The sequence below is a fragment of the Argiope bruennichi genome, chromosome 2 (assembly GCF_947563725.1).
Source record: "Argiope bruennichi chromosome 2, qqArgBrue1.1, whole genome shotgun sequence".
In the NCBI taxonomy this organism is placed as follows: Eukaryota; Metazoa; Arthropoda; class Arachnida; order Araneae; family Araneidae; genus Argiope; species Argiope bruennichi.
The window spans coordinates 141,090,003-141,116,947 of NC_079152.1; the positions used below are offsets into that span (position 1 = coordinate 141,090,003).

At 28.8% G+C, this 26,945-nt stretch overlaps 1 protein-coding gene across 15 annotated transcripts in view; it reads right to left on the bottom strand.

Moving 5' to 3' along the window:
* Positions 1-11,651: 11,651 nt before the first annotated feature.
* Positions 11,652-26,945, bottom strand: part of LOC129962049 (tyrosine-protein phosphatase Lar-like) — a 648,630-nt gene continuing 633,336 nt past the window's right edge. For all 15 annotated transcript variants that reach the window (XM_056075746.1, XM_056075747.1, XM_056075754.1 and 12 more), the window contains 9 exons: positions 26,657-26,811; positions 23,097-23,382; positions 21,486-21,582; positions 21,237-21,313; positions 19,550-19,684; positions 17,078-17,203; positions 15,848-16,002; positions 14,185-14,320; positions 11,652-12,386 (listed from right to left, as the gene is read on the bottom strand). In XM_056075746.1, the coding sequence (XP_055931721.1) occupies positions 12,318-12,386; positions 14,185-14,320; positions 15,848-16,002; positions 17,078-17,203; positions 19,550-19,684; positions 21,237-21,313; positions 21,486-21,582; positions 23,097-23,382; positions 26,657-26,811 (1,236 nt within the window). In that variant the 3' untranslated portion in view covers positions 11,652-12,317. The remainder of the gene's footprint in view (positions 12,387-14,184; positions 14,321-15,847; positions 16,003-17,077; positions 17,204-19,549; positions 19,685-21,236; positions 21,314-21,485; positions 21,583-23,096; positions 23,383-26,656; positions 26,812-26,945) is intronic.

The following is a 26,945-nucleotide window of genomic DNA, read 5'->3' on the forward strand; positions in this document are numbered from 1 at the left end:
TTTTCTGTACGTTAGCTGCACTCTATTCTGCGATTCTCTAATATAAAATTCCGATTTCTCTTTTTTATAGATAACGCTTTTAGTTAAGACTTCTAAGTGATACATGGCATTATTCCTGAATATAATTGTGCTACCAATTGTTCCTGTTTTATTGATATAAAATGATACCTCGGAATTTCGTGTTTTCTCGAATACCATGGATATTTACAAAGAAAATCGTTTTTAAATAAGATGCACCATAAAGAATATTTGAAAAATAAGTTTTGAGTTTCCTTGAAAACATCATAGGGGTAAGTCATTTTCTTTCTGTAAAATTAAATAGAGAAGAATTTCAACAAGCTGCTTATTCGTAACTAAAATTTGTAACTTATAAGATTCTTTGTATGAACAGATATTTCTTTTCCAGAATGTTTCATGACTTTAGACGTGCGTGAGTTAAAGTTTGAACGAAATTATAAAAAATTTCTAAAGTCTTTCAATTATTTATAATTTAAAATATAAATAACATATACACAGTTGTTGGTTTTTTTAATCCTGCAAGATTGACAAAATGCGTTTTAAATGTACATTATTCAATGCTAGAAAAGCAACTTCATTGACAGCATATTTTTCATTTTTTAAAAGATCCGAAAAGCTTTATTGATTTTTATATGAAATAATTAAAGTGTTATATGTGTGCAGATTTTATTCCTTTTTGAATAAACGAAAGTATAACGAGACGCAATATCATCTCATACTGTATCATTTCCTGTTCGATGTTTTAAATGTTTTCCAGTTTAGATTGTAAAAATAATGTTATATTTGAGAGGTTCAAATAAACTGCATTAGGTTACATTATTAAAGATGGAAAACAAATATATGAAATGACATAAAATCAAAGTTATTCTTTCAGTTTGCTTTAGAATATTGCCTTAAATCGCATGTAAATATTTATCAGCATTTTCTTTGATATTGTCTTGGCTTATAAAAGCCGAGGAATGTAGAATGTCATATTTACTATATGCAATATTCAATTTACGACATGACTCTTCAGAAATTCCATAAAATCTGAAGTCCTATTTAAAAATAATAAAAGCATATAGATTGAGGTGAAGAAATTCGAAGAAGCCGTTTAGCAAAATCTAAGAACGGCTGAACTTTTATTTCTTTTATATCTATATTTGGTGTAATGAATGTTAATTTTCTGTATGCTTCACCAGTTAGTTTTCTTTACCTCTAAATACCCGATTCTTGATTTTGATAAAAAAGAAGATTCAATAATATTTAAATGATTTTATTATTGAAATTATCATGAAAATTTCTTAAAATGTTATTGGGAAATTAATATTGTGATAATAAGATGAGCTAAAACAAATGATAATCATAATTGGAAAATTTCAAAATTAGTTAATTAATTCGGTTAATCAGTTTATTCGATTGGAACAAACTTGTTTCTTTGAATCATTTTCATCAAATTTTGTATAGATGCAATAATAAATTTAAAAATTTCAGATATGTTCCAATTTTATTTGTTGATGACTGTACAATAAATCTATGAAAGGTACAAATACACTGATAAAACTAAACAATGGTCAGTGTGAATGTTTAACCATTTTATGAATCTTACTGTGTGCAATTTTTGGATTCATTGTGACATCAATCATCTTTGATCGATTTTTTAATGATATTAAGAAATATGTGTAATTATTGAAATATTTCATAACAGTTTTAAATTACAATGTAAAAAACAAACAACCAGCAAACAGAAGTGGAAATTTGTGTGCATGAGAAATGATGAAAATGTAAACTGTGAAACAGAAAACTGTTGAGAATCAGTCAATGAAAGAAGTGCGACTGGATAGAATAGGGTATGTGCTATCATTTATGGATGTCAAAAAGGCTTCCAAGTGTTGATAATTAGAGCGTAACTCAAAGTTTAGCAGAATATGCATAAATTACAATATGTATTTGTGTGTAGTAAAAGATAATTGATTCGAAAAATATCATTCTAGATTTTTAAGAAAGTTAACAAAAACTTTTTTAATATCAGTAAATTAAAATTTGTTTTTTTAAATCCTTAATAATAATGGATATTATTCTTGTTAAATAAAGAGATTATTATTGCACTTAACACATTTGTGCTTGCTTTTTAAGTTTTAAATCAATTTTAAGTGCTTTATTTATTTGAAAATTTCCCGATGTTATTTCCTATATGTAAATAACATCGATGTGTAACATTCGGAGGTGTTTCGATAAAATTTGTCGATGTATTTTTAATTGGAATCTAAAGTCTATACATATGGATTTTGATCCTCTAAAATATAAATTTCAGAAAAATATTTTTTTCTCTGACCCATGATGTCACACTATGTGTTTAAAGTCTATAAAGTAAATTTGTGTTGGTATTATAATTTCGGAGCCGAAGTGGATATAACGCCACTTAATAAGCAATTCCCCCTATCTTATTTTTCCAAGTTTTACACGAGTAAGAAGAAATTGCATTTTTTGAAACAAATAATTAATATTTCAGATTTTTTTTTTAAATGGTAAGAAAAATACGGACAAATGCTCATTCTAGATATGAAAAAAAATTCTGAAATATGCATTATTATTTGTAAATATTCACTTTTGCTTTCTTCTTGCTCTTAACTATATTATGAAATCGTTGCTGATGACATTGCTTGTTAAGAAACATTGAATATTTTATTTCGCTTACAAATTAGCAATTGTATAATTCAATTCTATATTTCATTGAATGCAGAGATTTCTGGTATTGAAATATCTTAACTATAAAAATGTCAAATAATAGCATTGCATCTATTTTTTTTTTTTTTTTTCTTTTTTGCTGATGAGTTTTCTAATTTTTTTATTTTATTTTCCTTAGTCGAAAAGGATCATAGTGATGTCGCGCAAAGTTTCGGTTTAACCTTCTGCGGATTCGGGACCCAAATTCACTGAAGAATTTTAATGCATCAGGGTCCAGTGTTTATTAAATCGGATGACGGTTAAACGTCCTCCAGCTGTTCTGGTTCCATGCGTTGGAGAAGGGACTATTGATTTAGGTGCGCCCTTGTCATCTTGCCCTGATTCAAAATCATGAAATCAGTTCCAAAATAATCCTTGCATACCTTCAAAACGAGTCGATAATATAATTAAATTCCTCCATTGAAACTCTGTTGTCAAGTCCAATAGTGTCTTCACCTCCTATTTTTAACCATTGCGTTGCATTTTAATCACATAACCCAGAATGGAAAATTTAACCTCGCATTTCTTCCTTTTACTGCAACATACAATTTGCTAGAATTTATTTTTATTTCCTCATATCTAAATATTGTAATCGTCAAAAAATAAAAAGAAAAAGAATAAATAAAAATAAATCTAGATTTTGACAAATCTTTAAGTTTCAGACTTCATTTTTATCAATAATGTCTATTTGTCTGTTTTTGACAACGCCAGAAAATGCTTTAAACTAGTCGGATGAAATTTAGCATATTGATTTCAGACCAGATTTCTATATTTCTATTACATTTTGAACGAAATTTATTCAGCGAAAGTCTGTCTGTCTTGCTGTCTGAATGCAAGTTAACATGATAACTAGAAAACAAAGAGCTAGATGGATACAGTTTTAGATTTATCATTTAAAGTAAAAATATTTATTGACTTTGAACCCAAATCCGTCAAGCAGTTGCCCATCTGTTAGTCTGCACTTTTGTACGCAATTAAAAGCGATAATTCAAACAAGCAACAAAGACAAATAAAATTTGGCTCATAATTTTAGCATTTAAAACATTTTTTTAAATCAAATTTTGAATCAAATTAGTCAAAATATTGACCGTCTATACTTTCGCATGCATATAAACGTGGTAATTCGTAAACGCAATAACTTAAATAAATGAAATTTGGTATGAGATGTTGTGACAGCAATTGAGTTCTATGCCAAATTTTGGTTTCATTTGGCAGGAAAAAAGGCACCCAAAATTCATATTCGATTTTCTGACACTTGTGTATTAACTTTATGACAGCGATTAATTACCAAATGGAAAATGGAACGGACACTAGATTTCATGCCAGTGTTATATGATTAAATACCATTGCTATATAACACTTTATAATAGCTGTTGCCAGTGCTATATAATTAATACTTAAGTATATAATTAATATAGGCATAGGGTTCTCTTTATTGGATACTAGCCGCCTTTGGCGACCAGCCGGTTCGCCAATCTTAATGCTCGTTAAAATTTTAATAATTAAATATTTTATGTAATTCCCTCTTTAATAGCTTCTTCATTAAAATATTTTAGAACTTCAAATTTCAATTCACTCATAATATTATAAAGGCCTTCAGTCATAACGTAATTTGTATCTCTCTAATTTTCTGTTAGCTCCCGTAGAATTTATGCTTTAAATAAAAGAGGAAAGGATTAATCTGCAATTAATATAATAATACTTTTTAATGAAACAAATAATTTTTTTGTAATATGATTACTGAAAACAGTCACTGAGCGTTTAAACTTTATGGGCACAAAAGAATATCTTTCTTAATTTATGTAATATTTCAAGAATTTGTCAACAAAATTTTCTCAAATTCATCCTGACCAGATCGATTATTTAACAATGTTTAATTTTAAATGCTTCAAACACTAAGAAAATAAAACGAATCGTTTAAAATAATCGGTTGAAAACCGGTTAAAAAATGCTTAAAAACGATGTACTGAAAACGATAAGCATATACAAAAAATATATAACATAAATACAATTTACAATACGAAAGCATGCAACTAACCTAAAAAATAATTTAAATCTAGTCCGCAATCAGTCACAACAATCATAACACATTGCACATGCGTGAATTTTCAACGCCAGTTACGGTAATGCAAATGCGTGAATTTTTCTACGCCAGTTGAGGTAACGCTATGCAGATTAGAAATTTTTAATTACCTTTATTCTGTTTCATTTTAAATCAAAAATACTTCAGAATGAATCTGAAAGATTAATGAACAATGTTTAATTTTAAATGCATCAAACATTAAGAAAATAAACAGAATCGTTTGAAATAATCGGCCGAAAAATCTTAAGCTTAGCCTTTTTAGCGTGGGAAAAAAGACTAAAGCCTTACTCATTTGGCGGTGGGGAACATTAAGGTTTTTTGGCTGGAAAGTTAGTTTTTAATTAATAATTAAACTTCTAATTAAAAATTCAAAAAAAGGGACCCCAGGCGCACATTTCCGACCTCCAAGGTATACATGTACCAAATTTGGTAGCTGTAGGACAAACGGTCTGGCCTGTAGAGCGCCAACCCACACACACACACACACACATTGAGCTTTATATAAGTATAGATAGATTACGAAGCACGCAGCTCTCGTGTGTGGGACGAGTATTTATTTATTAATTTTTTTTTGAATACTCGAAGCATTCACGGCTTGGCCCAATGACCACATTTTTATGCTGGGTAAGGGGTTGATATCTTTATTAGAAGGTATGCAAGAAAGTTTCGGAGAGAGCAGTTTTGTAGGTTTGCAATTAAAATTTCCTTGAACTCATTACGTGGTTTGAAGGAAAATATTCCACATGTTCTTTAAGAAGATGAATTTACTCATTTTATGAAATGGTTCAGTGTCTTGAAGCATTATTTATTAAAATTAGTGTGTGAGAATAATTGGTTCTTCTCTAACAGTAAGACAGATTTTGTCAGATGTTTGGCTCGAGATAATTGTTGTTGCAAATATTAATTTTACAATTAATGGCATTAGTGGCTCGCCGTTGAAACTTTTCTTTCTACATATAATTAATACTACTATTTCTTTTTATGGAAAACATCAATAGAGTTTTATTCAATAATAAATTTTTCTATGTTACGAAAGTCGTTTAATTATTAATTTCTTTTAGCTCGATTTTTTGACATTAAATTGTTTCCAGTATCATGCTGCCATCTGTTGCAAAATTTAGTCAGTGTTTATTACAGAAAATTTCAGTGTTTTTTTAAAAAATAATTTAACATAATTATAGAATTTAAAAGAGCAGCAATCTTTAATAAATTTCACGCTATATTGAAAAAAATTTTATTCATGGAAGTGGCAGAATACTAACGTTAAAATATTTTCGAGAGAAACTAAAATTTCATTAACATCTGTTAATGAATTCTTTATTCACGATTTCATTTTATGTAACAATATTGTAAGGTAACAAATACTGTAAGGCAACAAACAATAGGTAGAAATTTCTTTTTTAAACAAACTATCATAAACATATTTATCATTTGATTACATTTCAAGTAAATTAATGAATATGTTCATAGCATATAATTCATAATTTATTGGTTAAAGTTTTTGTAATGAAATTTTACAAATGAATTAATTTAGTTTACTATTTGCATAATAAATTCATAAAACAAATTTTCTTTTATTTATGAAGAACTTCTCCTCAATTTTTTAAAAAATATTACGGAATAGAATTTAAAATGCTCTTTTAGAAAAGGAGTGAAGGATTATAGAAGACTCAAAATTAATGGCACGTTATTTCATTTTTAATATATAATTTTTCCGTGAAAGATCTAAATAATAGTTCGAAATGAATATAAAAAATTGCATTTTTAAAAATTTGTTTTAATTTTTATTGTTCATGTTTATACGTTTTCCGCTAGAAATAAGAAAAGAAAAGCAATCGAACAAAAAGGAGGGGAAAACAAACAAACCCGAGTACTTTAATAATAATAATAAAAAAAAGGAATACTTTTTTTCAATTCTTTTTATGCATGAAAAAAGTCATTCTTAGAATATTAATTTTTGTTTGCCTTTATTTTGTTTTTTAAAAATATGCAGAATAGTAAAACCATCAGTTATTATTTAATAATAAAATAAGAATTAATAATACACTTACAAAAAATTGAAACAAATCAAATTTAGTTAAAATTATTAGAATTTTATGGATATTAAAGCTTGAAATATTCAATTTTTTAAAAAAAGTATTTCCTCTTTCTTTCCGGTAAAATATCCAGGTGCAAACTTACAGGCTTGTTTTAGAGTTCATTCTAACAACTCAAAACAATGATATTGCTGTTACGTACTTTTTCCCATTTTAATACCTTTCCTGATAATTGGATTTGATACTAAACTTCATAAAACCCCACAATCTATATATTTTGACCCTATATCATATATTTGTATCAATAAATTTGATTTCGTTTATGTAATATTAAATCAAACCGATGTTAAAATGAATATTTTGGAAATTAATAAATGATAACTGCTTGAGGTTTGCTTTTCAGCAATACATTTCTATTTTCTATTTACTTCATAGTAGGGACAACTCATTGTAAAGAATTTTAACATATTAAAAAGAAATAAAAAATTCAATTGAATGTAACAGGATTGGAAAACTCAACTGGAATGAATTGAATTAACTGTATTGATTCTCGAAGCACAACTAAGAGGAAATTTCTTTGTATAACTTCTCAATCATGATAGGTAAAAAAAAAAAAAAAACCCAAAAATTATATACGTGTACGGACGTCCATGTTATCTCCTGAACATTGAAATGAGAGTCATTTTGATTATAATTGAAATGACATATGTTGCAAATAGGTGAAAATCTCGGCCGAGTTCTAAAATGAGTCATTCAGTTCCAAGTTACAAATTGAAATTGTAATTTTCCTTCTTCTAAGATATAATCGGACTTTTCGAATAGCCACAATCCTTTATAAGTGAATGGTAGGAAAACGATTGTTAGTTATTCATTTCGACTGCTTTTTAATCTAAACATGTGTACCAAATTTTCCATCAGTTGTATCCTTCCATATTTTTAGAAACCTAATAGCTCTAACTTTTGTGAAATGAGAGGTATAAAGGTGAATTCTGGTGAAATTTTCTTTTTCTTTTAGTTCTGAGCATAAGGATTCAATTTTAGATTTCAAATATACTAATTGGAATTTTTTTTTCTGTATGTTTTCTCCTTAATAAATTATTTTTTATTTTTCTAAACAGCATTCTTCTGAATGTGGGAATAACTTTGATCTGAAATTTCAAATAATTTTCGTGATTCTCTCGTTATTTATTCGTATAAAAATGTAACTAAACAATTACCACCATTTTATTTGTTATTGCAATCATGTTCATATTTCTTACGATTATTCATTCGATACGATTACGATTCTTCATATTTATTATGATTTTCATGATCAACTTATTTTTTTATTTTCAAATTTTTTTTTATTAGTTTATAATTATTTTAAATATGGGAAATAATAATAAAAAAAACTAATCGTAAAAAATTAAAGGCGCAGCAAATCATATAGTTCAGATCAAAATGATTGTTCTTCTTTTTGTAAAAATTAATCTCTATTACAAATAAAGGAAAATGCTTGTGTGTATTGAAGCTTTACAGGATAGATATCTAGACTTAGAATTACCAAACTTGTCACATATACATTTTGGAAGGTGGGAATGCGCACTTTGGAAATATTTTTTTCAAAATTAAAATTTTAATTAATTAAAAATTGAGCGATATTTTGGCATTTTTCTGCGATAAATCCCGAAAATATTACAACACAAACGTAAGTTTTACATCTTAGAGTTAAAAAAAAATTATCTTTTGAAGAAAACCAATTTAATAATCTGGAATATTTTCCTGAATTTTGGTAGTTAAATATTTTTTTTTGTCACATTTTGAACAATACATTTTGTTGTTATTTGAAATTCAAATCGTTTTTGTTGTCTCAACAAATACTTAATCGCGGGATTTTTTCCCCTTCGATGAAACCTCAAGTAGAAGGAAGTGTTTAATGTCTGAGTAGTTTACATGACAAGAAAGATGAACAGGATAATTACGTTTTTGTGTTTGCTATGACGTCACGGGACTTGACTCTATTGAGACAGTACATTAATAATCTGAGTTAATTTTTTATTCATTGTTGATGATTAGGACATGACGATTCAATTTATTTTTCCATGTTAAGTATTTTCCAATATAAGGTACGTTTTTAATAAATTTTCTGAAATTTTACTGCAATTAACAATAAAGATTTAATTCTAAAATTAAGGAGTGGTGAAAAAATCTTTAAAGTGCTCTCATTTTTAAATTTTGCTTCTGCTTTCTCTGATATAATTGTGCTTTTAACACAGAAAATTAGAAAAACGTCCAGCACAATGAATTGAACGATTTAAAGCTTCTAAAATAAAATAATGTTATATGTCTATTAAAATGCAAAGATTAAAAATATATTGCTTAAAAAGTTATAATATAGTTTTACAAAATATTTTATTAAGATGTTTAGCATCCATTAATATCGACAATTAGATGGTCGTTAAAGGTGGTTGGCTTATAATAATAAAAAGATGGTTTGCCAGCACGAATTCTGAAGTTGATGCACTATTAAATCATGATAATTCAATTTAATATTTTTTAATTTTTAAAAATTATTATGTATTTCAAATTAATGTCGAAATTGTCGATTCAATTTGTTTTATTATTTTCTTTCTTTTGACAGTATGCATATTAAATAAACAATGAAAATCACAATTATATTATTTTATTACATAGTTCAAAACTCATGCAAAAGTGAGAGGGCGATATTTTTCTTTGAATTAGGGAGACATCTCGGCAGACATGTAATGTATAATATGGATAAATTAAATAAATATTTCTTGTACAATAAAGCGTCAATAAGACAGTCTCATTGAATTTCGACACGGCTTGAATAATTTATTAATTTTATATCTGAAAAATTAATAGATAAATCTTGATATTAGACACTTTAAATCTGATATAAAAAAAGCCTTATTTAGATAAATTTTTTAACAGCCTAACTATTGAAACAAACAGTAAAAAACAAAAAGCTTATGAAATGCATATTCAGGACTTTTTTTTGGCAAAAATTATTACTAAAAAATGATAAGGATTGTTTGCTACAATAATTATTAAAATATATCTAATTAGCTTACATTGAATTATGAATTATGTAAAATAGTCATAATTTTTGTCATTAATTGAAATACATTTTTAAAAAATCGGATTAATAAAATTTATATTATGTATATTGAAGTAGGAAATACAAATTCATTGATTTAGAAAAATAGAAAGTAAACTTAAAATGAAAATTAAAGTAGAAAAGTTTTAAAATAATAATAAAAAAATTAACAATTAAGTGTTTTTAAAATTAATTTAAATGAAGTACACAATTAACTCTTAATTCTCTCTTTTCATCGTCAAATTTAGCTTAGATTTGAACTTCTGAATCGGAGCATCATAAGATGATAAAACTTGATTCTACTGGCATAATTGCATCAATGCTGCTACAACCAGGTCGTAAAGATTTTCATTTTACGCAATTTGCAGAAAAAATGCCAGCTTAAAAACCTTTATGGTGAAAATCGTATATATTTTGCAATATATTAAAGTATTAGTTTGTAATAAATTGAAAAATTTATTTCTTTATTTTACGAAAGATATGTAATTATTTATATTTATTACACAGTTTTGTTATTTTGTTGCATGCGATTATATAAAAGTAAAATACTGTTACAAAGTAAAAATTTGAATACATTTATGGAAATAAAATGGTAGTAATTGCAAAATTCATTTTTTAAAATATGAAATAATACGCCTTTGAGTTATGGAGGGGAAAATGTTAAAATTTTGATTAATTTAAAATTAGAAATTCAACTGAAATCCTTTATCTTTTAATAACAACTTTTTTTTTGTATCGAACATCTTCTTTCCAAGATGTAACTACGGGTCAAATTTTGTAGTAGTAGAGTGTTTTGCATGACTTCCCGTGATGCAATTTATAGACGCTTGCCAAGCTATAAACATTATCATGATAAAAGAAAAAAAAAGCATGCAATAATTATTTTAAAAATTAGCTTTTCTTTACTGATATTTGAGGGTTTTTTTATAAATCAATCAAAATTTGAAAAGGTAATGCATAACATATCGTACGTTTCCCATAGTAGGGGAAAAAATTGACAGTGACAAAAATTATTGTCCTTAAATTATTTCAATTACAAACAAGATAGGTAATAGCAAATTTTAGATTATAAAAAAAATACATTGTGACTTTTATTAATTAATATTATTTAAGAAATAACGTATTTACAATAAAATAATCAGCAAATAAAGTTAGTGAAATTCTCATTTTATGATTGATATTTATTATCATAAATATAAATTTATAATGAAAAAAAAAGCAGTCAATATATTTTGCAAAAAATGTAAGCTGCTTCGCAATGAAAAACCAATTGCGCACATTTTGAGATTCAACTATTTTGTTTTTTAAATTTTACAAAACAAATTTTGATATGCTTTTTCCTCATTAATTATGTTCTTCAAAAAAGAGATAATTGCAGTAATAGTAGTCTTTTATACATTAATGTGCATAATTTACAACTTTGGATTGTAAATTATGCACACTTAGGTATGTATATACAGCTTTCAATAGCGAATTCAAAATGTATAAAATGGCTTGGTACAAACGATTCTTAATTGCATAAATAGGTCTGAATATATTTCACACCAATGATTTATGTATCAAATTTTGATAATGAAGTTGCCATATTTATATGGAAGAAAAAATGACTTTATTAAACATTCAGATTTCAAAATTTTTCGCCTTATTATTGACGCCTTATTATACCTGAAAAAAGTGTGGTGGGAAATAAACAACAAACTAGATAAAAAACATGGCAAAGTTTTTAATTAGAATGTTCTCTAGTTTAAAATCACTCTGTGTTTTGAAAAACATCAATAAAAAGTAGCTGAAACATTCTCGTGCGCCAACACGGTCAAATGCACATAATATCTCCATAAATGATCATAAATTCTGAACAACAATATATATTATCACCAACCATACATAGAGTTCAGTGAGGACAGCAAGTTGCCCGAGAAGAATATGTATTAGAGCACCACTAAATTGATTATTATGGAGTTCTTTTTTTTGGAGAAACAACAGCACTTTTAAAGTTCACATTTAGATTGAATGCATTCCACGTGGAAAAAAAGAAATCAAGTTCAATATTCACGAATTCAGGAGACACGAGCGTTCAAGATGAAAGGAACTTTACAAGGCCTGTACATGGCATCACACTTCTTTGGAGGGAACAGAAGCAGGCCCCGTAGAATCGAAAGGGCCATCGGAAAAAAAATGAAACTTGTTGATTGTGCAAACGAAACACCCATTGACAGATTGAATGACGACGAGGGGTTGACCTCCCATCGGGAAAAAAGAATTATTTTATTTTTTGAGATCTTAGATGAGTCCCTCTTCTGTTTGATGGCCGTACTACCCTGTGTATGCTGGAAGCTGACGATGTAGCAGTGTCACATTCATGGCGAAAATGGATTCAGTTGGCGTAATTGTCAAATGAGCCTAAGTATTCCAGAGCGGCACGATAACAGAACTGGTACTGGTCCTGAAATAGAAAAAAAATATGGTTAAAATTGAATAATTTCAGTATAGTAAGATGCAAGTGCCAATATGTTGGTTATAGTGGGTCAAATAGATATTTGCTTTCATTAAATATCTATGAACATCACTATTGAGATCATTTAATGAACACATGGAGTCCATTTGACTTCTGCTTCAATTGATTAACTCCATTTATTGGTGTTGGCACATTTTATATCAACAGAGGCCCCACAAACTTTTTTCTAAAATGCATTTTATAAAAAAAAACTTTACAAATGATTTTATTTCCTTAAAAATTATAATAATACATTTCAAAATGAAAGGATGCTCCTGAAATTGTTGTAAAACTTGTCCTATTTGATCTTTTGTTTCAATCAATATGTTTAATAATTTCTATTGAGCATTCAGTGGTTTTTGCCACCTTCCCCAGAGATTATATTTGTCAATTCGAGTGGAGTCAGGTACGCGGAATCAAATTAACTAGTTAGGGTTTGGAAAACTATTATCTGAATTTCAGAATTCCCTTCTTCGCTCTACAGCGGCGGAATCTGAAATGGAGCTGAGTACACAAAACACCATGCTTCTTCATTCCCATTTAAGGTTGACGGTTAAAATAAGGTTTTTTATATGCCGGTAATTATTGGATAATTATTACATTAAGAAACGGCAGGGCCTTGCAAAGACAGAGCAGATAATTCTGTTATATAAATATTATCTGAGAAGCTCATTTAAAAATGAACCATGCAAGGCATGCTAAAGCAGTGATATCAGTTTTCCTAAAAATAGGATAAGATTCAGCAGAAGTCTTCCATCCTGAAGACGATTCAGATAGTTTTGTAGTGGATAGATGGAACCAAACCGAACATAGTGACTACGTTGAAAAGTATATTTTTTTGGTTAAATTATGATAACGTTTTTATTCATTATCCTTAATATTTGAACAGGGTTTTTTTTAATGAAACCGCTAGAATTTTAGCCTATTTTTTAGGAAGTTACACTGATTTTTATAGTTGCTTTTACATACATTTTAACGCCAATTTACATCTTTAGATGTTATTTTCTGAAATTCTAATCTTTGATAGAATTTTCTTATTGAAAACTCATAAATTAAAACCCAAAGAATATTTTTTTGTTCACATTTCGTATAATAATTCCTTACTATGTTTTGCAGTTCCTGAACTAGACAATAAGTAATCTGTTCATTAAGAAATATTCTACAGTTGTTTTAGTGCCTCACAATGTGAAAAAAATAGGAAATTTCGTGTTATTTATCAATCAAACGCCAATATTTAGGAATGGATAAAAATACAGCTTATTTTTTTAGTTCAGGACCTAGATAATATATTTCTTAAGCTATTTGTAGAATTTTAAGCAAATATTTGATAAATTTCGAAACTAGAACATATTTGCTTTATACCTCTTTTTAGCCAATTTAGCCCTTTTTCCAATTTTTAAAAAACTTTTGCACTTAACTGGTATATTTTGGTTTCATAGATTTTTAAAAAAAATCTTTCTTATGCAAATATTTAAAAATATCACTCTTTTGAAACAATTTATCACGAATGTAGCCACATACCTTAATCTAATGATTATTTTTTCCTCTTTAGTTTAGTATTTCTTTCCGATTTTTAAATTAAACTCTTTTGGGGCCCTATATATCATTACTAGAGATACAACTTTTTAAAACACATGTTATGAAGCACGAAAATCAAAAATAAGTAAAATACATTCAAAATTTTGAAAACTGATGCAAGATATTGAGACATATTCTCAAATTTAAAACAAGCTGTTTTTTCACTTACTTCTGTCTGTACCATGCCCGGTCTCTGTGTGCGTAGAATACGAATTGATTGGAAAATATCCACTACACCTTCATACTGCATTCGTTCTAATACTATACTTAGTGTTATGAAAACACCAGTACGGCCAACACCAGCACTAAAAAGAAAAGCGAATCTATTAAAAAAAGGTATTATGAAGAATATTTTATAACAGGGAATTGGGAGATTAATATAGAGGTACTCTAGCGATATTCGTTATTCTGGCTGTTCTTTAAGAGGGAATCGATTTTCATTTATATTCCTGTGGGATTTTTTTTACTACTTTCGTATGGACATCTAAATATACTACATAATTTATTACTATGACTATTTATATGCAATTCTTATTTGGCTTTTATGGTATGAACATTTCGCAATAACTCGCTTTTTAAGATCCCAAAACAAGTTTTATTAAAATAATAAATCCAGAAAAACATTTATTAAAACTTCGATTACATAAGTCAACTGCAGAGCGTTTAAAAAAAAGCAATGCGTATAATTGTTAGAATCTTGCTACCGAAACCATTCATAATATTATAAAAGTTCATTTTGATTTTCGCTCTTGTATGTTCGTCTGAAGAATTCACTGCTGCTTTGGAAGCAGTTAGTATCCCAAACTCGACTGATCATCTCTCCTACAACGAATTATAAAGGCCAAGATATGTCTTTATGACACAGTTTTAAAATCTTATATCCTCTGTCACTTCTTGGGTTTATTCTTCCGATTTTACTATTTGAATGCATGTTTGTAGTCTGATTCTTTAGACTACACTAGACGTTAACTAGATATCCACTATATTATGCTTCTAAAATACATTATAAATCATATTAAACTCAATACAAATACTTGAAATACAAGAAAATTTTTTACAATGTATAACTTTTTAATAGAATAAACTTTGTTAAAAGAGGAAATAATAATTATTCCAGAAATAATTTTATGCAGAGAGAAACATTTTAAGCAAGAATTTTGAGTTATTGTTAAAGAAATTACAGAATATGAAAACTTACAAAAAAAGACTATTCTGAAAATTATCTGAAAGAAAGAATTTAATATGTAATGTATGTAATGAATCTGTTAATTAATTTAAATCTTAGTTAATCTCTTAATTTTTATCTCAATTTAGCTATATTAACTTCATTCTAAAATGTTCTCGTATTTCCTGATCCAATTGCCAATTTTTATTTAATTAATGCTATACGTGCTCTACAAAACTGATGGTCTCAGTATTTTCTGACGCTTCGAGAGAAGGGATAAAAAAACCTAATGCTTCCCACATTCTTTTAAGGATACCTAAACTTCCCTTTCCTAAAACTACACGCGTCAAAGAAATCGTTATCAAAATCTTATAATAAAACCACTGAAGGGAAACATTTTGGTTTCTTCTGTTCTTGTGTCACGATGTGGATTAACGTATTTCTTATCACTTATTCTTTGTATGTAAATTATGCCAGTTTGAAATCAATGAAAGTTTTAAAATTTCAAAAGTTTCTTTTTCTATACGGTCACGCAACTGCTAAAATATGTTTACAAAATATTTTGTTGAGTTAGCGAAAAAACATACACTTTTCCAATGCAATCATGCATATGAAAATATATGGAATTTTGAAAAATATAATTTTGAAGTGATTGTTTTACACTTACCTACAATGCACAGTGATTGGACCCTCCTGTCCAAACTGTTCTTTTGTTTTATGTACCTGTCCAATGAAATCTATGAATCCTTCGCCAGATTTTGGAACTCCTTGTTCCGGCCAGTCCGTGAAATGGAACTGCCTTATGGTTCGAGATTGACCATCCTAAAACGTAAAAAAGATTGAGTTTATAAGGCTCGAAAATAAATAAATTACAGAAATTAGGGGGGGGGATGGTACACTACTAATGAATAATTATGTATGCGAAAATCGGTCAAACGTTTAATTGAAATTAATGATTGCATTAAAAGTTTTTTAGATATAAAGGATCATACGAATTTGTTGAACGTATAATATTTTTTGAACGATAAAAATAAAATTTTAAAAATAGATTTAATCAGCGACATATTTTTTGTTATTAAAGGGAGTAAAGTAAAATATAAAATGAGTTGCTTTAGATTTCTTTTTTTGTCAATTTCATGATTTCATACTGTAATTATTTTATTAATTAACAAGTCAAATAATTACTGAATGAATATTAAAATCTTTATTTGGTATGTGAGTCATAGATTATTTATCAATTATCTGGATATTTGTGCATTTGCTGGATTAAGAATTTTTTGTATTCAATTCCATTTTATAACGGAGTCGTCACATGATGCCATAATTATATTTCAAACATAATTATACATAATTATGAAAGTCACCTAACATCAAACAGCGCGCTTTTTTTATGCTATCTTGTGACGTTATATCCCCCCCCCCTTTTCAAAATACACAAAACATTTCACATTGAAACTGGTGGTACTTGATTTTTATCGTGCGAGCATTAAATATAGTCAATGGAATTGTTTTCTTTGAAAGGAGATAAATACATAAAACATTTAATACTTTGTTTAGTAAAAGATAATATATTCATATACATAAAAATATTTTTTGTCTTGAATAGTGTATGTTAAACGAATTATTTAACCAAAACATTTTCATTCTAACAAATTTGACAATTTTAATTTGGAATAGAAATAAATGACATTTTTTATAATAATTTTTAAAAATAATTTTTATTGAAAAATTTTATACTGCTTTAGATTTTATGTATTTTGTTTATACATGAAATGTTATACATAAAATGGTGATTAAAAGGCCTCAAAATGTATTTTGCATTTAAAAATCAGCAACTGCAGAGAAGTGAAAAGAAACTAAACTTATATACTTCACTAAGTCTTGGGAAAAAACTTACTCTCGCATCTGTCACTTTGAACTCCCTCAGGATATAGAGAGGCATGTTATACTCAGTGATGGGATCAACAACATAATATAAGTACCGCTGAGATCTCTCGTTTGGCCAATATTGATGACATTTCTCCTGAAAAGGAACAAAAAGACTTTGCTGTCAGAATATTCAATATATATAACTATTTGAATGAAAAAAAAAAAAATGATTTAGGATGAAAATTTTCTGCTATATGTTTACTATTTTTACTCATTCCTTTACAAAATGAAAGTATTGTAATAGTTAAAAAATAGACTTTAATGTTTTAAATATCCCACAATCTGAGAAAGCTGTTTCTGGAATTGAATTTATTTGTTTCTGAACGCTATTATTTAAAAAATGCAACACGCACGAAGGATTAAATTTTGAATAAGGTGTCCCTCCCCTCACAAATTTTTATATTTCGATCATAAATTTGGTCAAATTTTTCCTAGAGAAATCGGTCTATCAGTCCGTGTGCATGAGTCAACGATAACTCAAAAGTGCATTTAAGTAAATGAAATTTAGCATATAATTAATAGAAGTGTGAATTAATACTAGGGTGTCCTAAAGGTTTCTTTCTCGCCCGTTTTTAAAGAGGCTTATCACTGGAGACGAAAATTGGATTTTACATGAAAATGTGCAGAGAAAACGCACTTGGTGTAAGGACAATAGGCTTTTAACTGTCGCAAAACCCGGGACTACACCCTAAAATTTCTTTTGTCCATTTGGTGGGATTGGAAAGGCGTCATTTTCTACGAGCTCCTTCCTCAAGGGGAAACATTAAATTCTACGAAAAACTGTCATTAATTGGATCAATTGAAAGCTGCCATAGCAAAAAACGGCCAGAATAAATGAACCGACGAGGCGATGTTTTTTTATCATGACAACACGAGACTACGTATTGCATTAATCGTAAGAGAGAAGCTCTTACAGTTTGATTGGGATATTTTAGAGCATCCTGCATACTCTACAGATCTCGCTCCATCTGATTATTACTTCGTTCTGTCCTAAAAAAATTATCTTCGCGATAAGCGCTTTAGCGAAATAAAGCACACCTCGAGGATTTTTTCTTGTCCAAAACACAACAATTTTGGAAAAAGGCATAATGGGGCTTCCTGAGAGATGGACGAAGGCAATAGAGCAAAAAGGTTCTTATATAACAAAATAAATAATGTCTTAAACAGTAAATATTGTGTATTCATTTCATGTTACAAATAGGAAAGAAACTTATGGGGCACCCTAATATCTTTTGACCAAATCTATCTGCAGAATGATTGGCTGTTAATTTGTTTACAAATAAATATGCCATTATTGAAATAAGCTAGATAAATGAAATTTTGGGTTGGGGAATTTCGCAAATTAATTATAATTGTATATAGAATTTTAGTCTCAGACGTAGAACGAGCAAGAGTTCAAAATCGAATGATAATTTAAAAGCTCACTGTTGCGGTTATATTTTCTTTATCATATAGTGAAGATGAATCCAAAATAGTTTGTGAATAGTCAGTCTGCAATTTCACAAAATACATTACAAAAAAAGTAAACTTTGAAATAGATTTTGTGCATGCGCAGTTTAAAATGATTTCACACTTCTCCTCTTGTCACATTAACAATGCAATTTGAAGAATTATTACATATGAAAGTTTCATGACTAAAACTAATCTCAGGACAAATTGACATAAATGTAAGAATTCGATATTTAAAAAGTAATTCTTTATTTAAAGCAGCCATTCTTACCAAAGTTTATTATTTAAATCCTAACCTACTTACAGTTAACAGGTCACTAAATTATAATTCTATGAAATAAAACTCTACGCAAAAAAAAAAAAAAAAAGAAGCATAAATGAATCCTCATACTAAACTTTAAATAAAGATTATTAATATAAAAGAACGGAGAGCCGTTTTTATCTCTCCCAACTTGACATAGTCCGGTTTATAAATGCGAAATAAATACAAACATATTTTATTTTTTAAGGCCAGTCCCTCAGCCCTTCCCTTGCCATGCTTTATCATTGCTACGCTAACAGTAAATTATTAACATTAGTAATCATGTTTTGACAGTTCTTCAATGTTGCGGACATTTATCATTGCTTATTACAACACCAAATAATTTATTTTTGAATCAAACAATCATATTTAAGTTTTTATAGAAATGAAGTTTTAAACAAATTTAATAGTACAAGAAAAAATAAGTTCCTAGTTTTTTTTTCTTTCTTTGATTTAAATAGAATCGGATGGTAAACTATCGTGGTCACTAACTCCATGAATATTGTTAGAAAAACTTTCCCATACTCTCAAATTCAAAATAAATTCAATTATTTCTTTAATTTATGATTTTCTATAGATTCTTTATTCCAAAATTTAATAATCATGAAACCCCGCATTATTAAATCAGATTTTCTAAAGAAAAAAGCACTTTACAAGGAGGTCTATGGAAGAAAACAATATGATACTTACCCTGCCAAGCTCTTTTAATTTTGTTAACATAACTACAATATTGGAATTATGTTCCCATAACATTCTCCAGAAGTCTTCAGTTGTTTCGGCAAGTGGGCCCTGAGTAGCGATGTAAGCGTTTTTATAACGATATCCCTGCAACAGAAAAGTAGCATTCATTTATCTATACTAATAATAAAAGAGAATGTGCTTGTGTTTGTGTGAATTGGCACCCCACAGGCTAGACCGCTTGATTTACCAAGTTACCAAGTTTGGTATTTACTAAATTATATAAGAGAGGGTAGAAATCAGCATCTATAAGAAATTTTTAAAAATTTTAATTAAAATTAGAGAGTTTTGCATTTTATAGCAATAACTTTCCAAAATATTCTTGCACGGAAATAATTTTTACAACGTTTTAAAACCAAAACGTCAAAAAGGTATTTTTTTAAAAATGATGCTAACAATAGATGTTTAACTCTGTAGTTACGATTTACTTGATTTTTAAAATATTTTTAAGCATATTTTGCAACATATATTTATTGTTGTGAATAAGAATGCTTTCATTGTTTCATCGAATATTTAATCGCGTGATTTTCTTTCATTTTTGAAAGCTAAGAAAAAATAATTCTGTTCAATATCTGTAAAATTTACATCTCCTGTATGAGTACAGTAATTAGGTTTCAGTATAAAGCATGCTTTTAATATATATATTTTTTAAAATTTTACATACAATGAAGATTTAACTTTAGAATCAAGTAATGATGAATTTTTTTAAATGCGTTCATTTTTAAAAACTAGTGCCCTTTCTGAGATAATTTGGTGCTTGAAAATATCGATAGAAAATTAATGAAATGCATAGCGCAATGGATAAAATGAGAAAGTTCTTAAAATAGTATGATAAAATATTAATAGCATGATACGCCAATCAAACATTCAAGTTTAAAAATGTTTTGCTGAAGAGTCCATTAACAGCAATTTACATAAAAGGTTTAATTGAAATTTTGAGCAACCACTGATTCCGCTAAAAGTCGGCGATTTTAAAAAAAAATTGTTAAAGATTTTAAAATAAAAAACAAGAAAAGAAACATAAACAATTGCAGCACTTAGAATTGCATAATGATGTTTATATTCTGTATACTTTTGAAATTTTGTTAGAATTTGTGATTATATTAAAAATTAATATTTCATATTTAAACCCATATTGAACAAAAAATTATTCATGTTTATATCATCGGTATATCGCTAAAAAATGACCAAATCGAAATAAAAAGAAAACGAATTAACAGAGGAAAAAAAAAAAAAAACCCAGTTCATATTAATACATGTCTTGCATAAATTGTATACTGACAATGCATAGATGTAGACGATTTCTTTTGTAACAAAACACATTTTAAAACTACACGAATACATTAATTTATTTTAATTTTGCATTCTTCCGACTTGGTTGCTTTAAGAATTACACTGACAATAAATGAAGTATTTTAGAAGACAAAATTGGTTATGTTGCTTGAAGGATTACTCAGCATTTAAGGGTAAGAAAGAAATTTGTAAATGCACTTTTCTTTTAATCTAATATATTTAAAATGTTTGTAAAAATATGTTAGATTATTGGATGTAAAAATACCGTAGGGAATCGCAGTGAATAGGGAAATTTTTATATCGTGTAAAAGTCAGAACCTGAACCAAAATGAAATAAAATACTCACATCAATATAGTTGGCATTTATATAGTCTGAGCCGTCTACTCCTCTGATTGGCTGCAAGCAAACTCGAGTAGATTCATCTAAACGAATAACATTTTTTTAATGTTTACAAATCTAACATTCTAAAACAATATGCAACTGCAAAACATATTTTACAGTTTAATGTACAAAATATTAAAATTTACTATTTGAACAAAATAAATATGATAAAAAAAGTGAACTATTTGAAAAGAATTTGCATGCATTACTTACATGGAAGTATGTTCATTAATCTGTTTTTAAATTTGTTAACAGGTAGATTGGCACTCACAAATTTTACAGATTTACTGTTATTCAGCATGCTGAGTTTCTGCAAAAGTAAAAATATATAAAGATATAAGAAAAAAATTCTAATTAGTAATAAAATTTATAAAAAAATATGGATGCCATTTGATTATGGAAAGAAAAGTTCACTTTATTAGTGTAATAAAATGTATGGATCATTTCACTTTTTTGTTTCCTATGGTAATAGGGTAAAAAATTTCGAAGTCTTAATGTAAAAATCCAACATAAAAAATGATACTATTCAAAGATATTTCTTGAAAATTAGGTATCATACAAATATAATCAATATTATAAAAATCTTAAAACTATTTACATTATATCTGATTTCATTCTTGGATTATCAACTACAAATTTATCATTATTTTTTCAACAACAGGGATTTTCACACAACTATACTTCTTCAACTGTTGATAAACATATAAAACAATTTTATTTTAGAGGTATACAATGCTCAATTTAAAATTTCAATAAGTTACAGTACATTGCTTTTTCATATTTAAAAATCTTTTCAACAGAAATCTTTATCTAAAATAAATTGCCCAATCAGTATGGCAAAGACATGTGATATGTGCTGTTCGACTTTTTTCGATCAAGAAATCTAAATTTTGAGTAAGAATTTAGTTTTTAGTTTGCCCAAAAGCGGTAAATTCTTTTTATTTTACTTCAGTCAGGAAATTTGAACCTATCATAGTTATGAAATTTTGAAAAGTTTTATTGGAATTATTTAAAAATCTTAATACGACTGTTAATACTCAATATCTTCCAGGTGGACTGTTAATCCTGGAAGAATTCTCGGTAACATGATGTATTTTACTCTTGGTAGTTTCTTAAGGCCAAAACAGTAATTATTTTGAAATAATTTAATTGTTGATGGATAATGGATTGTACGTTCAAACATTTTTTTTATTATGGCAAATTAGGCTTCACCTTTTAGTGAAAATAGGAAGTTCATAAGCTAAATTAGTAGCAAGGAAGTTACAATGAGTAGCCTTTTAAAACATTTACCTTAAATGATATTAAATTTTAAATATTTCATAATTTTCTATATAAATTAATGTCTTTATTTTCATTTGTAAATTGTTTATTTATACAATAAATTCCTTATCATATATTAAAATTTTTATCTACAGTTTACAGTCTACAGTTACAGACTACTATTTTACAGTCTTTATATAGTTATTAACATTTAAAATTTTATTTGAATGAAAAGTTAAAGTGCACTTGATGACAGTAGATTGTAGAGAAGGTAAATTATTCTAGCATTTGGAATTAAATTTTTAAAGTTTTTCATGAAATTATAAATACATAAAAAATATACATTATATATTCTAAATAATACAAATATATTAGTTATATTTTCTAAAGTTATACATAAAGGATGCATTGATATATTTTATCGATGTTAAAAGACAATTTGCCTTGGATATTAATGGACTGAAAGCATTTACGTCGTTTTTCATTCGAGATTATTTTTTATACAGGCTAGTTTCACTAAAAATCACAAGTCTTTGGATTGATTTTAAAATGCAATTTTCTCACCTTGAACTCTAATTCCATTCCAGTAGTATTTTCTCCGGGTATGACTTGCATCAGTTGATTTATGTGTGTATACAGACTGCGGGCCGGCACTTCAGTGACTCCCGCGACCACAGCTTCCAGCACTGAGTCGTGAGCGAATACGTACTGATCCTCCGTCTGCACCATGTAATTCCGCTGGGCACGGAGGCAGGTCACGTGGCCATAAATGTCAACGGTAGTCTCGTGCTTCAGCCTTTCTAACATAGAGTCAATTACAATGAAACAACCTGTGCGGCCCACACCGGCACTGAAAGAAAGCAAAATACAGATTTAAGATACAATGAATATAATATATATATTGCTACGAAACTGTTATATTGCTTTCCTGCATTGTTACTATATGTAATGTTGCAGCAAATGCTGACGAAAAGAGCTTTATAGTTATTCTAAATGGATGCTAGATATATGACCTCCGACCCCGGCAACAAAAATAACTGGAAAAAAAACAGGAATTATGATGATATCTTTATTAAGAGTCGAGATTCAAAGATTCTTCTTGAAATTTGATAGAAAGCTATAAAAAGTGAATCCTCTCTTTGGAATATCATCGCACTGTGACAGAGTTGCAGCGTGTTCCTTCTATTGATTAATAATATAATATCATGCTGTTGCTTAATTAAAGATTTGCTGTTAACATTGGAATTATTAATTTTTGAAAGTACTGCTTTTGTGCACGCTTTAGGTATATTTTGTCACTTGTGTTTCAGATTCTATTTTGGAATAAAGCGTTGTTATCCTCTTGGACTTCCAGAACCATTGTATATCTAGCTGATATACATTTCCGTCACATTACGAAATTTTATCTGTATGAGTTTTCAAGTTTGTTATTCTTGTCAAGAAGAATTATTAAAAGACAGTTTAAAGTAGCATTAAGGGATCTAATAATTACATACAGCATGAATTAATATCATTAAGTAGTATTGCTATTGCATATTAGTGTAGATTTATTTGAAACATCTATGTAATTTAAGCATTACTAGGTTGAATATATGAAAATCCATTTTAAAAATAAAACTTCACGTTAAAGCAGTATAACCCCACCAAATGCTATTTTATTTATTGTATTTATTCTATTTACATTAATTGAAATTTTACAGTTGAATAATGATACCAATTCATACATCGTCATAGATAATTGGTAAACATTAACGTGTATGTTGTCTACATTTAATTATACATCACAAGATTCAAAATTATATTAAGGCTTTGCGTTTGCTCATGCGAGCATATATTGAATCGATGTAGATCTGATCCTGATCTGAAGCCACTGATTACAGTTTTAAACTTTAAAAATGTAAATCAACCAAGAGATTTTTACTTTCTGCCAATTTAAATAATGATTAAAACGACTTTTAATCAAAAATTAATTTGCTGATAAGTAAGCGATAATCATTTATGTAAAATTCTCACTTTTATCCTACATTTAGCTATTTATTGCAATTCAAAATCAGGGCCTTTGCTTATTTGATCATCTTTGTCTAACATATATCGACAAATTCATGAGTCAGGGACAATAAGTCGTACCGTATGTTAGTTAACACGTTCGCAGCCACAAATCATACCTGATATTCAGATCATCAATTGAATGATCTACAGCAGTGCACATCTTAAATGATCGTTACTATCGTTTAACTATATTAACTACAAGCATGCCACAGAGAAATAACTTGGAAGCATCTAGTAAGGGTTTGAGTGAACGTGCGAGTTAGCTGCAATATATAGAAGCAGGTTGCTTACCTAAAGAAATCTCATTGCAAAGTGGTCTAAAATTTGATCTCTTTGAATCAAAAACCATAATTATTATAATTTTTTCATTTTTGTTCATCGGTCATGCATGCACTGTGGAATGAAAATGATTATATTAATCCCAAGGATCACATGATAGATTCAGTAAAAATGCTAAATATTATTATTTCGTAATTATTACTCGCCAATGCCATGCAAAACATAATGACCATCATTATTCATAGTCCACAATTTTAGGCTGGAGGAGGGGTATGATGCCTTTGTTAGGGAGTATGCGAGAAAATTTTGGGGAGACTACACGCACAGTTTCATTAATGGATGCAGACTGTAAAGATAACTCAGAAACTTCTTTCTACTGTTCATGCTGCTGAAAAACAGTACCTTAAAAAGCATTAACAACTAAAGAATATCTAGTCAGTTTAGCTGTCTTAAGTTGAGGTTTCATAAAATTGCGAATATTATTACTCCAAAAATATTTTTCCTGAAAAATTTTCTTTCTTCTATAAATTTATTGTGATATTGAAGAAAATGTTTTATTTTATGGCCAGACCACGACCCCCCGGGGGGCACCTCGAAATGAGGATGAGATGCTTCCGGCATGGTGGTTGGATCTCGCCACCCTGGAGGGTACACTAATAGGTGGGGGATTTGACTCCTCCCATCGATGACGGGACGTACTTCCTTCGGGGAGGGTTGTACCGTGGCCGGTGACGGCCCTTAGGACTCAACCACAGTTCCCGCCAATGTTACTGTTGTGGGGGTCCGGTCATTCAGTTTTTTTTTTTTTTTTTTTTGGTTTAAACCCGTGTGCCTTCGTGGCGGGTTGGAGAGTTAGATGGCTGGCTTATGGCCAGACCGAACTATAAGATGACAGCAGTTTTTCAAAAATGCCAAGGAATTCTTTTGGAGAATATTTTGTTTGAAACGTCCGTCCGATGGGTATATGGTGAAAAAGACCAACAGGATAAGAGATAATCGTACATTGACTACTTCGACTACCCCTAATGCACGAGGTAAAATCTGAATGACCGGATCGTCGAGAGAGCATTGGCGGAGACTAATGTTGAATTCTAAGGGCCAAAGCCGACTAAGGTACAACCGACCCCGTGAGAAACGCGTCCCGTCATCGGTAGGGGGTAGTCGACCCCATGCCATTTCTATCTCACCCGGATGTCGAGAACCAACTACTGTGCCGGAAGCTATTTATTCTCACATCTGAGGTGCCCCCTCCCCTCGGTATGATTCGGCAAGAAATAATGATGCTTTATTCTATATGAAAACATGGAAGCACAGGAGTAAACATAGCCAAAACACAGACAGGAATAGTATTTGCAAGAATAGTAATAGAAATAGCAACATAAAAGCAAAAAATCTACATTAAATAACTACAACATTACAAAGCATTTCCAGAGAAGTTGTCTCCCCTAGCGGGGACTTAATTATTCGCTTGAGCTCAGCGTAACTTAACTCACTCCCTCGACTCTGCTTTTTATAGTTTCCGTGATAGAGCATCGAATGTTCTAGAAAAAATGTTGGAATTCCAATCCCAATGGAGCTATCGCCAAGATTTTCGAAGTCTTGGTCCTTTATTTTTATCGTAAAAATTACTAAATTCGTCACCAAGACTCCAAACGGTCGCCAAAGGCAGGGGTCATTCACTAGAAGTCCTTTATTATATTTGTAAAAACTGTCTTCTTTACCGGGAAATTAAGCAATATCACAAATTTTTAACACCTTTAAGAAAAGGAAACTATTAATTAGATGACAAACATCACCTGCAATGAACAACAATTGGTCCAGCATCCATGGGATTCATGGCTTGCACTCGACGCAAAAACATGAGAAATGCAGTTGGATGTTCTGGCACACCATGGTCCGGCCAAGCAGTGAACTGAAATTGTCGAACTTCACGAGTCTCTGGGAAACCAACCTGGAAGTGAAGAATTCAAGTTAATAATGAATGTCTGTATGAATATTTGAGAAGTATAGAAAGCAAATAAAAGCAGGGAGATATTACTAATTCAAATATAAAATTAATATGTTAGTAGAATAAAGTATGAATAT